Source organism: Lathyrus oleraceus, chromosome 4 (assembly GCF_024323335.1).
Source record: "Lathyrus oleraceus cultivar Zhongwan6 chromosome 4, CAAS_Psat_ZW6_1.0, whole genome shotgun sequence".
NCBI lineage: Eukaryota > Viridiplantae > Streptophyta > Magnoliopsida > Fabales > Fabaceae > Lathyrus > Lathyrus oleraceus.
The window spans coordinates 24,775,816-24,788,955 of NC_066582.1; the positions used below are offsets into that span (position 1 = coordinate 24,775,816).

Here is a 13,140-nt window from a genome sequence, read left to right on the forward strand (position 1 = left end):
GTTTGAGGTTCTGGTGTTTTTTTAAGGAAGTTGTTTGTTACTGTGTTGCTATCATCATTTATGAATAGACTATATCATGTTTGAAGTAACACATGACGGTACTTATATAATGGTATTCTTTACGAGAAGCGTGTTTTGACCAGAAATCCAGGTACATTTCTTATGAATGATTTTTTTTAACTTGTTACTATTATTCATCAAATAATTTTACTTATGGACATTTGCTTTTCATACAATAGGATTAACACTTAGTGATTAGGAAATCAAAGAACTGACACTTATTGCAATAGAAACTCAGTTACAAAAGAACAACAGAAGTTTGAAGGACTTCAAGCAAATGTCGTATCCAAATGACCTTGTACTTTCTTTTATTGGAAATCAACTGGTTTATAAAGAGAGGCAATATGATCCTATTGCTCAGAAACAAATTTTTAATATTTTGTTCTCATCTCTTACCGGTATATTGATCATCCTTTTCATGTATCATAAGAAACAAATTTAATGCAACAACTTTTTATTGCCAACGTCATTATTACTTATGATCATATTTCATTATGATCACACGCCCTTTATCTTTTTCAATTTTTCATAATGCCTTACCGACCTTTCTCTTAATGTCACATTAATTATATTTGTAGGTGAGCAGAAACACATTTATTCTGAAGTCATGGAAGTAGTAGAAAGACAAAATGATGGAGTGTTTTTTTTATATGGCTATGGTGGAACAAGCAGAACTTCTATGTTGAACACTTTGGCTGCATCACTTTATGATAAACACATAATTGTTTTGCCTATTACCTCAAGTGGGATTGCAAGTTTGTTGTTACCAGGTGGAAGAACAACTTATTCTAGGCTTAAGATTCCCATCCTTACTTTGGAATCTTCAATTTGTAACATTGACAAAAAGGATGACCTTGATGACCTTTTAAGGTTGACAAATCTTATTTTACGGGATGAGGTTCCAATGGCTAACAAGTTTTGCTTTGAAGCTATAGATAAATCTTTGAAAGACATTATGAGTGAAATTCCTCAAGCTTATAAGAAACAATTTGGAGGCAAAGTAGTAGTTTTTGGTGGTGATTTTAGACAAATTCTCCCAGTTGTCCCAAGAGGTACTAGATATGATATTATTCATGCAACAATTAATGCTTATTGTATTTGAGATCAATGCAGAGTCCTCAAGCTTACAAAAAACACGCGCCTTCAAAGTGGTGCAAGTACTTCTAATCAAGAGGATATGCTTATTTTCTGAGTGGATATTGTATATTGGAGATGGTACCTTGTCCGGGCCTAATGATGGTTATGTTGACATTTCAATTCTAGACAAGTTTCTAATGTCTAATTTTACAAATTCTATTGAGGCTATTGTTGAGAGTACATATCCCGATCTGATTCATAATTATGATTCCGACTATCTGCAAAGTCGTGTAATTTTGGCTTCAATAATTAAAGTTATCGATGATATTAATCAATACATCATAAAACTTCTTCCATGTATTACACATGTTGTTTCATTGATTTAATCCTACTATTATACTATTCTTTCTATTAATATTTTTATGACATTTGTGTTTTATTTTAAATTAATAGGAGAAGAAAATGAATACTTTAGTAGTGATTCTATTGATATATCTATAGCTACTGACTTTGATGCATTTGAGCACTTGCCTAATCACTCAATCAAATTGAAGATTGATTCCACTATCATGTTGATGCGCAACTTAGATCCGTCTGAAGGATTATGCTATGGTACAAGACTCACTGTAACAAGGTTTACTAATCATGTCATTGAAGCTAAAATCATTTCAGGAAAAATATAGGTAACACCATTTATATTCGTAGAATGTCTTCATCCCCATCACAATCACCATGGCCATTTAAGTTGGTGAGAAGACAATTCCTTATTATTATTTCTTTTGCTGCGCCAATAAACAAATCTCAAGGACAATCATTAGACAATGTTGGATTATACCTACCAAAGAATGTTTTTAGTCATGGTCAACTGTATCTGGCAACATCTCGTGTTAAGACTAAAGAAGGCACAAACTTTTGATTCATGACAAAGACAAAATTACATCATTGAGTACCACTAATGTTGTTTTCAATGATTTTTTTCACAATATATAATAGGTATAACATTCATATTCATTTCTATCATAAATGTTAGCATAAAGATGTATATAATATTTATTACATTATTTGTTATACACTTGATTTTTTTAAATTTGTTTTGACGAAGAATCTTTGAAACCAACTTGAAGACTCATGTGACTTTTTGAAACTTTTATGTTTTTTTTTATAACACAGGTTGAGATTGCACTTCTTTATAAATTAAAATTATGATATTAGTCACATGTATACAACTTTACAATTTCTTTTAGTGAAATGAAATTCACTTGCACATCTTTTGTGCCACTTATTCAATTTCATAGCTCTTGGTTATACTTTCTCTCTTGTATTTACCATTATACGAATATATCGAATTATTTTGTTTTCTTTAATTACATGTTAAATTGAATTATTTGTTCTATTTAATTACATGTTAAATTTACCTATACAAAAGTACAGAGTATTCTACTAGTTATCTCAACAATATCAACATCATCCACGATTAACAAAAATCAAATTCCATTTATAAGAAAGTTTATTTTAGTGAGCTCCTTAAACTAGTAGTGTCTTTAGGACGCTTTTGAAACTTGCATGTCCAAAAATGCCACTTTAACTTTCTCTTTAAAATTCGACTTTTTTTAAAATAAAAACCACTTATACAAATTTATTTTTATTAAAAAAAATACATACTATTAACTAAATTATTATTGTAACAAATAAAAATATTATAACAGTAAAAATGTTTGGAGAGTATATATATATATAGTTGGCCTTCCTAGATCCAAGTCTAATAATATTCATAGAAATTATTGTATTAAAATATATAAAAATAGGTTTTCAAAAATATTTAAAAGTAGAATTCAACTATTACCTAGTCAAAGTTTAACTTATGAAATTTAAACCGCTGTTTTCTCCGGTTCAACTACCGGTCTGGTCATCCTTTTTTTAAAAATAAAACCGGTCTAGTTATCGTCCTCGTTACAAAAATGAAAGAGCTGACGTCAGCTGTTTGTTGATCCGGCAAGTGACGTAATCAGCATACAAAGCATTTACAGTGACGTGTCAAGTGTAATGGACTTATCTAGTCTGGTAGAGAAAACGTACGGCTGTGATCATCCATTCAGATCCAAACACGTTTCAGATGCTGATAACGCAACAAAGCTATTTAACCAAGGGTGCACCGTAAACCGTAATGCAGACAATAATTCCTTCATAAGTCGCCAGAGGAGACCACAACAACACAAATAACAGTACAAACTGAACTCAAAGACTTTCCAACTCAGACAAATCCATTACTCTCTCTCTCTGAGGTAACTAAGTAACGCCGTTAAATCCCCGTCACTTTCCCGCTTTCTGTTTTTTCTTTACTCTTTTTCGTCCTTTTTCTTCAAATTTTCACTTCCACCAAATTATCATATCTCTCTCACTTTTGTTTTTATCTCCAATTTCTTGCTACAGATTGTTTTTTCGAGTTTTCATGATTCTATAACTGTAAGATTTTTTGTCTAATTTGTGTTTAATTTCTTTCTTACCGATGTTCTAGATCTGTTTTTAGTTTTTTTTTTTAATTACTGTATCTGCTAGGGTTTATTTGTCTGTTTGTTTTTTTATTGATTATTATTTTAAGCCTGCAGTAGGTGATAATGGTGACTTTTTTAATTATTATATATATGGTTTTGGAATATGATTGTGAAATTTGTTTTTATAGGGTTTTGCTATTGGAGAGTGTATATGCAGAAACCAACTAAAGACGGAGTTAATATGGGGAAAAGGACTCTGGAGGGTGGAGAAGATGACCAGCCTGAACGAAAGAGGCCTGCCCTTGCTAGGTAATTCTAGCTTTCTGTTCAATTATTACTATGATTCTGTGAATTTGCTTTGTTTAGTCAAGCTTTTTAGTTTTTTGATAGTTAATTGTTAACTTAATTTTTGTATTTTAGTTTCAATTCTATTCAGAGTAGTCAATAACGGTCAATAGGGCGCTATTCCGCTATAGTGAAGCGGAGCAGTGCAAAGGCTGACCACTATGGGAAGAGCCTTAGCGGTGTTAAACACTTTAGCGGCCACAATAGGGTAAATAGCAGGATAGCGGAGGAGAGCAGAGCAGTTCCCGGCCCGGAGCGGTTTCCGGCCCGCTATCCTTTTCCCGCTAAAAACCGAAATTACTCCTTAAGTTTACAATGTTTTAAGGGTAATTTTGAGTTTTTCATTCAAATTTGTGTTGAGACTGAACCTTAACCTTCCTTCATATCAAGATTCATGTGTGCTTGGATTTATGAATCTTTTATGAGTTGAGTTATTTGTTTAATTTTACATTAAATATATGTTTATAATGATTATATGTAATTTGTCCAAAAACTGATCAAATAGAGCGGTCATCCCGCTATACGCAATCCCGCTATCTCACTTTTGGGGTCAGCCACTCCATGCCGCTATCCGGGAATGACTCTGATTCTATTACTATTTTACACTAGTTGCTAATTCAGAGAAAATTATGTTTTGGGAGCGGTGCTATCTTTAATGAAGTTCGCAACCAGTTGCTTCTACTAATTCCCAGTTGGAAGCAGATGAAAGGAATGTCATTGTTATTGCTACTAAATAATCTGTTATATGGTTTGTAATGTTGGTTATATCTATATTCCAAATCTTTACTGCTAATTTGTTTTACTAATCAGCTGGTGTTGGAGAAACCCTTCTTTATCTTTTATGTTGAGGATCATGTGAAATTTTCTTCTTAGTGGTTATGGTTCCATTTTGATTATTGTTATATAATGTACTTAGAAAGATTCATTCTGAAACTTTCAAATTTATCGAAAGATTGTAATAGCTATTTGAATGATTTTAGCATGAACCACGAAGGAGTTCCTGTTTTTTTTTTTGCTCTTTTTTTGATTTTTTTCTTAGTTTACTGTGGCTAACGCAATGTTTTGCAGTGTAATTGTTGAAGCTCTCAAGGTGGACAGTTTGCAGAAGCTTTGCTCATCTTTAGAACCTATTCTACGTAGAGTTGTAAGACAGTTTTCTTTGCCCTGAGTTTTGCTATTTATATTCTTTTTTGACATTTTTTGGTTTGGGGGTGGGGGGGCTGGAGATGTACATATACTATGCAGTTATTTGCTTTTTCACTCTAACTGAAAGCCATTTTGCCACATCATATCCATTCTTAAGTGCCATGTCTCATTGTTGTCTTATGTGCAATTTGATGGACTTACCTGCTTCTTATTTTTATGAAAGCCAATTTTTTAATAAACTAATTAAAGTCACAATAATTTTGCTTGTCAAGTTAGTTTTTTTTTTGTTCACAGCATGACAATATACTGCATATACATTTTGCTTTCAAAGCTTCTTTTAGCTCTCTTTTTTCACTTTCAAACTTGGTGTAACATCATTTGTTAGATGATCTTTGTGGAAACATGAATTTGATATGATTAATCTAAGGAATAACCTTGTAACATGATTTTGTTTTGTTAAACTCATAAGTTTCTGCATTTGATGCTCAAAATCAAATATTCTAATAATACTGATTGAAACAGGTTAGTGAAGAAGTGGAGCGTGCTTTGGCGAAGTTAGGTCCTGCAAGACTTAATGGAACTGGAAGGTCTAAGAAATTTATTACTTACAAGTTGGAAACCAATTTCAGAGTATTTGTAGTTTTCACGACTTCCCTTAAATTATGATTGTGTTATCTCCATTCATTTTTATTGTATTTTCCATAGACTAAGCAAGGTTACCGTTGTTTTTTTTAATTGTGACTGTGTTAACTACGAAAGGACATTATGCCTTTGAGTTTTGAGGCATTTTTTCCGCTTCTGTTAGATTTAGATTCACGGGGTAACTCAACTCTTAAAGCTAACTCAAGAGGGAGGATTGCCCAAGCCTCTTAAGGACTAGTTGGACCATATTTATGGTTGTTGTGGGATCCAAACAATTTATTGTATGTGGTTAGGATTGAGTGAATAAAAACATGGTCTTTGATAGAAATTGTTTTAGAAGGTTTCTGTTGCATTTATTTTTCTAATACTGCTGCCCTGATTTCCCCCTGCAAGCATTGAACTTTTAATGAGCTGATGTAGGTTCTGCATATAGGCATTAATTTGCAAACATTTTACATGTATAATTTTGAAAGGATGAACATTATATTGGAAGAAAATATCCAATGGAGTTTTTAGAATGTAACTTCATAGATGATGTAAGACAAAACTCTTAAAATCAGGAAACAGTATCCTTTCTCCAATTTGGAGCTACCTGCCTAGCTCAAAGTGTACAGTAAGTCACTGACTATTTATTTTAGAAGAAACTAGCGGTAAAGAAGTGAAGTCAATATCCTATCTGCAAAATGTAACTATCACCACTTTAATTGATGCCACCACCAATTGATCAGTCCTATTTAATTTAAAATTAAAATTTAATACATTGGTAAGTCTGGTATTTTCTTCTAACAGGTTAAAATTCCAGGTCTTCGCCTAAAAGGATTGAAGGTCCTGATGGTAGAAACTTGCGGCTTCAGTTCAGGTCCCGACTAGCTCTTCCTTTATTCACAGGAGGAAAAGTGGAAGGGGAGCAGGGAGCTCCAATTCATGTTGTTCTGGTCGATGCCAATAGTAGTAATGTCATAACGTCTGGACCTGAATCCTGTATAAAGCTTGATGTTGTTGTCCTTGAAGGCGATTTTAACAATGAAGATGATGAAGATTGGACCCAAGAAGAATTTGAAAGCCATGTGGTGAAAGAACGGGAAGGAAAGAGACCTTTGTTGACCGGGGACCTGCAAGTGACCCTGAAGGAAGGAGTTGGAACATTGGGGGAACTGACATTTACAGACAATTCAAGCTGGATAAGGAGCCGTAAATTCAGGCTTGGCATGAAGGTTGCAGCAGGTTTTGGCGACTCTATACGCATTCGCGAAGCCAAGACAGTGGCTTTCACTGTTAAAGATCATAGAGGAGAATGTAGGGTTATATTTTTAGTTTTTCTCTAGCTTCAGTGCTCTCTCTGCTTGTAAACTGCAACAATGTCTTTTAAAATTTTATACTTTGTCCTTTTTACAGTATACAAGAAGCATTATCCTCCTTCATTTAATGACGACGTATGGAGATTGGAGAAAATAGGCAAGGATGGGTCATTTCACAAAAAGTTGAATAATGCAGGAATATTCACAGTTGAAGACTTTCTTCGTCTCGTGGTTAAGGATCAGCAGAAATTGAGGAATGTAAGTTTAGATATTGCGGCTTTATCTTGAATTTAGGTCTTTCCACTGGTTTTCTTATAGCATTTAATTGTAGATCCTTGGGAGTGGTATGTCAAACAAGATGTGGGAAGCTCTCTTAGACCATGCAAAGACATGTGTTCTAAGTGGGAAGCTTTATGTTTATTATCCAGAGGATACAAGAAATGTTGGTGTTATTTTTAACCACGTCTATGAGCTGCGTGGCCTTATAACAGGAGAACAATTCTTCTCTGCTGATTCTCTCAGTGATCATCAGAAGGTTAGTCTGCACCCTGCATTTTTTCCATTGATAGGAGTGGATATTTCAGTTATGTGGTTTGATGACTCTCTGATTGATATTTTCTTTCTCCAAAAGTGAAGCATTTGTTTATTGTACATGGCATGCTCCAATCAATATGATTGATATGTAATTGTTTGATGTATGTTTCTTTTTCTTTCTCACACTTGCATGAATACCGATATTCATCACAATTGCCAACCAAAAAGTGCATGCTATCTTGTTTGATGACTCTCTGATTGATACTGTTTTTCTCTAAAAGCCAAGCATGCATTTATGTTCCTGGCATGCTCCAAATAATATAATTGATATGGAAATGTTAGCTGCATGTATTTTTTTTCTCAAACTTGCATGAGCACCATTTTTAAATTTTTTTATAAGCAAGTACCGGTATTGAGCACAACCAAAAAGTGCTTCTTGAAAATACAGTACTGTGACAATTAAGGCTTACCAAGGCTCAAAGTTTGCAGTTTCCTTTGAAGCTCTTTCTTAGGAATAGGGTAAGCTTGTGATGCCTTTATTTTATTTTTTGCAAGTCCAGGTTTACGTAGATTCATTGGTGAAAAAGGCATACGACAATTGGGAGCAGGTTGTAGAGTACGATGGTAAATCACTTGTAGATGCTGAGCAAAACAACAATTCTGTTGAACCTGAAAATGAACTTCATGTTGAGTCAATTGATTTTGATGGTGGTTTAAACCATCAACTGCAAATGCCATCCCTCCCCATGTCTGTTACTTCTGAACACCAGATTAATTCAGGGATGCCAGTTGGAGGTAAGCGTTTCTGTTTCCTTGAATCCCAATTTGATGGATCTTCTTCTCTTTTTTGTTCATCCCTTCTCCTTTTCTTTTGGTGGAGGTGTCACATTGTCTGTTGCCTATGTCTCAAGTTTAATATCCCAATACAGGTTTCTGCTTTCATGCAACTTTGATGATTGTGTATGATGTTCTTACTATACAAAAATGTGTGAAAATACATTTTCCTTTCAGGTTATATCGATAATATGGTGACAAGGTATCCAAGCCAGGCATTGATCGGAAATTCCAGCTCTCGAAGTCAGTTCGAAGGCTCATTATATCTGTCTAATGATCAATTAATAAACAATGATCACCAACCCCTAAGCTCTAGAAATGATCATAGCACAGTTGGGTTGGCTCTTGGTCCTCCTCAATCTTCGACATCAGGTTTCCATGCTGGTAGCTCTTCTATTCAACCATCTGCCCCAAATCCTTTTGATGATTGGTCACACAACAGAGACAAGGGCGCTGATGACTTTTTTTCAGAGGATGAAATCCGCGTAAGAAGTAATGAGATACTAGAGAATGAAGACATGCAGCACTTGCTCCGCCTTTTCAGCATGGGCGGTCACGCTTCCATGAATACTGAGGATGGTTATTCATTCCCACCATTCATGCCATCTCCTATGCCGAGCTTCGATGAGGACCGCTCTCGTCCTGGCAGAGCTGTTGTGGGATGGCTGAAGATCAAGGCAGCAATGAGGTGGGGCTTCTTTATCAGAAAGATAGCAGCTGAGAAGCGGGCTCAGATAGAGGAGTTAGACGAGTAGGTCGTTTGGACAAATGACAGTAGGCTTAGTCGACGGCCTTTAAGATTTTTCTGATGTTCTGCAAATTTACTTGTCTTCTTCAGCAACATCCAAATTGTGCAGTCCATGGTATCATCATATTCTTGATTCATGCCCACGTATCTGATTTTGAAAGATATTTGATGAACTTCCTGTACAGTATGTTCAAGCTTAAGAAAAACCGCGATTGTCATCTGTTTTTGACTTTCTTGTTAATACTCTTATCCATCACCTTATCATTTATGCTGGATTTAGGGATCATATGTTTGCCAAACACCTGTCAGATTTGGGATGATAACTCAGGTCTCTTATAGTGTATATTAATTGCGAGTTTCAAAATTTTCCAGATATGTTATTATGTCATTATCACTGTGGATTGCACCACTACATCTGTCGTGGATTCTGGTTAATAAGATATTTGAAGGTGTTGTTGGTACTAAGCAGATTCTGGACGCGAAGCATTCTTAAATGTGCCACAATACTAATACATGTTTATCATTTTCTCTTGCTCTATTCCTTATTATCAGGTACTAAAGGTTTGGTAATAATAATTGAAATTGAAGACTGAAGTATGAAAATGATCTCATTTCAGACCATGCTTGCCGGTGCTAACCCGTCACCACAACCTCTAGAAATAATGAAATTAAAAGTGACAAAAAATGTGATAAGGAAATAATCTGTTTCTAATATTAAAAAGATTTTACGCATTTGATGAATGGCTACAAATATTGCTATAGTGATGACAGAGATTGTAACTAATTTACGCATCTGGATCTCCAAGTGGACGTGATCTGGATCTCCAAGTGGATGTGGTAGTAGGAACCACAACTCGACCTACTTTGTTAGTTGTAATTCTAACTAAAGTGAATTACACTTTGCTATTGGGTAAAGAATGGATTCATGGAGTTAAGTGTATCCCATCCTCCATGCACCAAAGAATTATGATCTGGAGGCCAAATGGGATCATATCCCATCCTCCATGCACCAAAGAATTATGATCTGGAGGCCAAATGGGATCATAGAGCACATAGAAGTTGACCAAAGCTTCCTTCGTGTAGAAGTGAACACATGTCGGTAAGAGGAGTACATTTTGCTATGTGCACTAGTGCGATTTGACTTTGATTTTAAGGGAGCCGATGTATACTACTCTGTAAGCTACACCTTTTGCATGGCTTTACGAGTACGATTGGGGGATATAAAAAATGGTATGGATCAGACGAAGATGATGTCTGAGTCGAGTACCTTGGCTCGGATTTCGACCTATATAATTGAAAACAAATTAATAGCGGCTGAATCACAAGTCATGACAACCGTCAAAGCCACCGAATTTGAAGTTAATAAAGGAATCGGTCAAGAAACTTCAGAAAGCCGCAAGTTCGACTGTATCTCTGATGACGAGTCTCTGAGGTTTGAGAAAGATCCACTGACCTCGATCAAAAGGATGCAAGCTCAAGATCCTTTGGAGGAAGTAGATTTGGGGGATAGGTTGACTAAAAGGACAACTTACATAAGTGCCAAACTCGGTCCAACCCTAAAAGCAAGAGTACTCGAGATGCTGAAGGAGTTCAAGGATTACTTCGCATGGGATTACCATGAGATGCAACGAATTAGCCAAGATTTGGTAGAATTGAAACTGCCAATTAATCCTAAAACGAGGTCTATAAAGAAAAAATCCCAAGGAGATTTGCGCCAGAGGTCATATCAAATATCAAGGCAGAAATCGAAAGACCGCTGAGAAATAAGTTTATAAGACTACAAGGTACATCGAGTGGTTAGCCAATATTATCCCAATAACTAAAAAGAATGACACTCTCAAGGTTTGTATCGCCTTTAAAGATTTAAATGTTGTCACTTCAAAAGACAAGTAGTCAATTCCGATGGCAAAGATGCTAGTCGACTCGACAACTAGTTTTGAGTATTTAAGTCTTTTAGATGATTATTCAGGTTAAAATTAGACATGACAATAGGGCGGGTTGAAGACGATTTTTATCTCCCATAAACCCAAACCCGAATCCAAAAGCAATCTCCGTTTTCCACCCCAATCCCCATCGAAGACGGAAAAATTCAAACCTATCCCAAATGGGTTCAGGTTAGGTTCGAGTATCCCTGCCCTACCACCATCTATTTAGTGAATTTTTTTAATAAAAATATTTATTTTTCCAAATACAAATAAAAAAATATCAGACACATATTTCAAATATTTTAAATAGTAAATACAAATATTTATAACACAATTTTTTTTTCTTTTTTGATAAGAAATTTTATTTCTTGATATCTACCTTGATTCCAATAAATTTTCTAATCCAACTCCTATAAATATTTTCAAAAAAACAAAAAATAAAATAATAAATACAACAAATAAAATAAAAAATAATACTTTATCCAAGTCAAGTTAAAAATAACTTTGCAACAAAAATCAATTATTAAGATATAAGTCACTTTTACAAATATAATAACAAATTAATACTTCTTTCTAAAATGAAATTGAAAACATTACACATTTTAAATCAATTACTCTAATGATTAACCGACCTTAAAAAGTTGAATACAATTCCCATAGAGTAAACTATATTATGATTACCTTTTAATTTAAATATTAAATAAATATTAAATATAATATGGGTAATGCTAACTTGCGCCAATTACATAAGTTAAGAGATAAATATAGAAATAATATCTTAAAAATTGTATATTGAATTTATTAAAAAGTTATAATTAATAATTTTATTTATTTTTTCAATATAAATTCTCTATTTGTGGGATTCTTAAAGGAGACAAGTTAATATTACTCGTATAATAAAATAATATGTCATTGATTGAAGTTATTCTCTTGTGGATCCCACTTTCAATAACCAAATTCTCCCTCCATCTTGTTCTTTCACTGAAAAATTATACTAGTCTTTTTTTCTCTTCTCTTCTTATTATGAAAGATGAATTAGTGAGGGATCACCATATCTAACTAACTAAGTTGTAGGTGATTGTTACTTACACAGTAACTAACTAAACTGAATTATAACTAACAAAACCCAAAATAACTAACTTCTAACTTCCTCATTGTGTAATACTTCTCTTCAATACAAAACTCAACCCATCTCTCTCTTCTCCGATTGACTCTTTCATATCTCATTTCATTGCATCTTCTTCTCCGTTCAATCACAATGGCATTGAGAAGTGTTGTTGACAACTCATTTTCACCTGCAAATCTTGAAACCCCCGATGACAACTCCACGCCACTGGGATTTGTGCTTTCTCTCACCATCCCTGTAGTGTTGATCGGTGCTGTAATAGGTTACTGGGTGGCCTACCCGCGTTTTATGAACTGGCGGCGTAAACGACAGACTGCTGTCAACGTCGTTCCTGTTAACATCCAGATGCAGTAGAAGGATCATAAAGGTAATTCAATTTTTTATCTTTGTTTTAAGCTTTTGAAATACTTTAAAAATGGAGATTTATCAACACTATTTTTCTTTTCTTTTTTTGAATTTGTAGTTTTTGATGGACGTGGCTGGTTGAAGAAGGAATCAAGGTGGAAATAAGAAAGATGTTAGTTACGTTATAGTTTTAGGTTTGAATTTGGATTGTAAAGATCTCTATTATGTTTGAATATTTCAGCAACTTTACTTCATCTTCTTGAGTTTTTCATTCACTGCTAGTCACATTATAGATTTTATCAAGATGATGCTATTAGGTTTTATGTGAATATGTATGTTTTCCCAAACGATGAATGCTTCTTTTTTGGCTAATTATTTTGCGATGTAATTTTTTCTTGTCACGAGGGAAATTAAACACACTAATTAGTCACATTTCATAGTGAAGTTATCATTTTAAAATTAATTAAATAATTAGAAAAAATGAATATAACCATGATTCATGATATAGCTTAGTGATGTGGAAAGTTAGTTAGGAGCAGTTAACTCATTCACTTATCTTTACCATAGT

General features: G+C 34.1%; 2 protein-coding genes and 1 long non-coding RNA gene across 4 annotated transcripts; all 3 read left to right on the forward strand.

Annotated features, from left to right (window-relative positions):
• Positions 1-667: 667 nt before the first annotated feature.
• Positions 668-1,820, forward strand: LOC127135820 (uncharacterized). Its single transcript, XM_051062454.1, has 3 exons — positions 668-1,112; positions 1,174-1,374; positions 1,591-1,820. The coding sequence occupies exons 1-3, from the start codon at positions 668-670 to the stop codon at positions 1,818-1,820; spliced, it is 876 nt and encodes a 291-aa protein (XP_050918411.1).
• A 1,548-nt stretch (positions 1,821-3,368) lies between these two features.
• Positions 3,369-9,570, forward strand: LOC127138535 (calmodulin-binding protein 60 B). 2 transcript variants are annotated; one of them, XM_051065004.1, is made up of 9 exons: positions 3,369-3,419; positions 3,818-3,938; positions 5,043-5,118; positions 5,643-5,707; positions 6,565-7,058; positions 7,158-7,318; positions 7,392-7,595; positions 8,155-8,389; positions 8,606-9,570. In XM_051065004.1, the coding sequence occupies exons 2-9, from the start codon at positions 3,841-3,843 to the stop codon at positions 9,181-9,183; spliced, it is 1,911 nt and encodes a 636-aa protein (XP_050920961.1). In that variant the 5' UTR covers positions 3,369-3,419; positions 3,818-3,840; the 3' UTR covers positions 9,184-9,570. The 2 variants fall into 2 exon arrangements, with proteins under 2 accessions (XP_050920961.1, XP_050920960.1); XM_051065003.1 differs by lacking the exon at positions 3,369-3,419 and adding an exon at positions 3,431-3,600.
• A 2,567-nt stretch (positions 9,571-12,137) lies between these two features.
• Positions 12,138-12,853, forward strand: LOC127135114 (uncharacterized). Its single transcript, XR_007808425.1, has 2 exons — positions 12,138-12,594; positions 12,691-12,853. It is a non-coding gene; the product is annotated as an uncharacterized LOC127135114 (long non-coding RNA).
• The last annotated feature ends 287 nt before the right edge of the window (positions 12,854-13,140 follow it).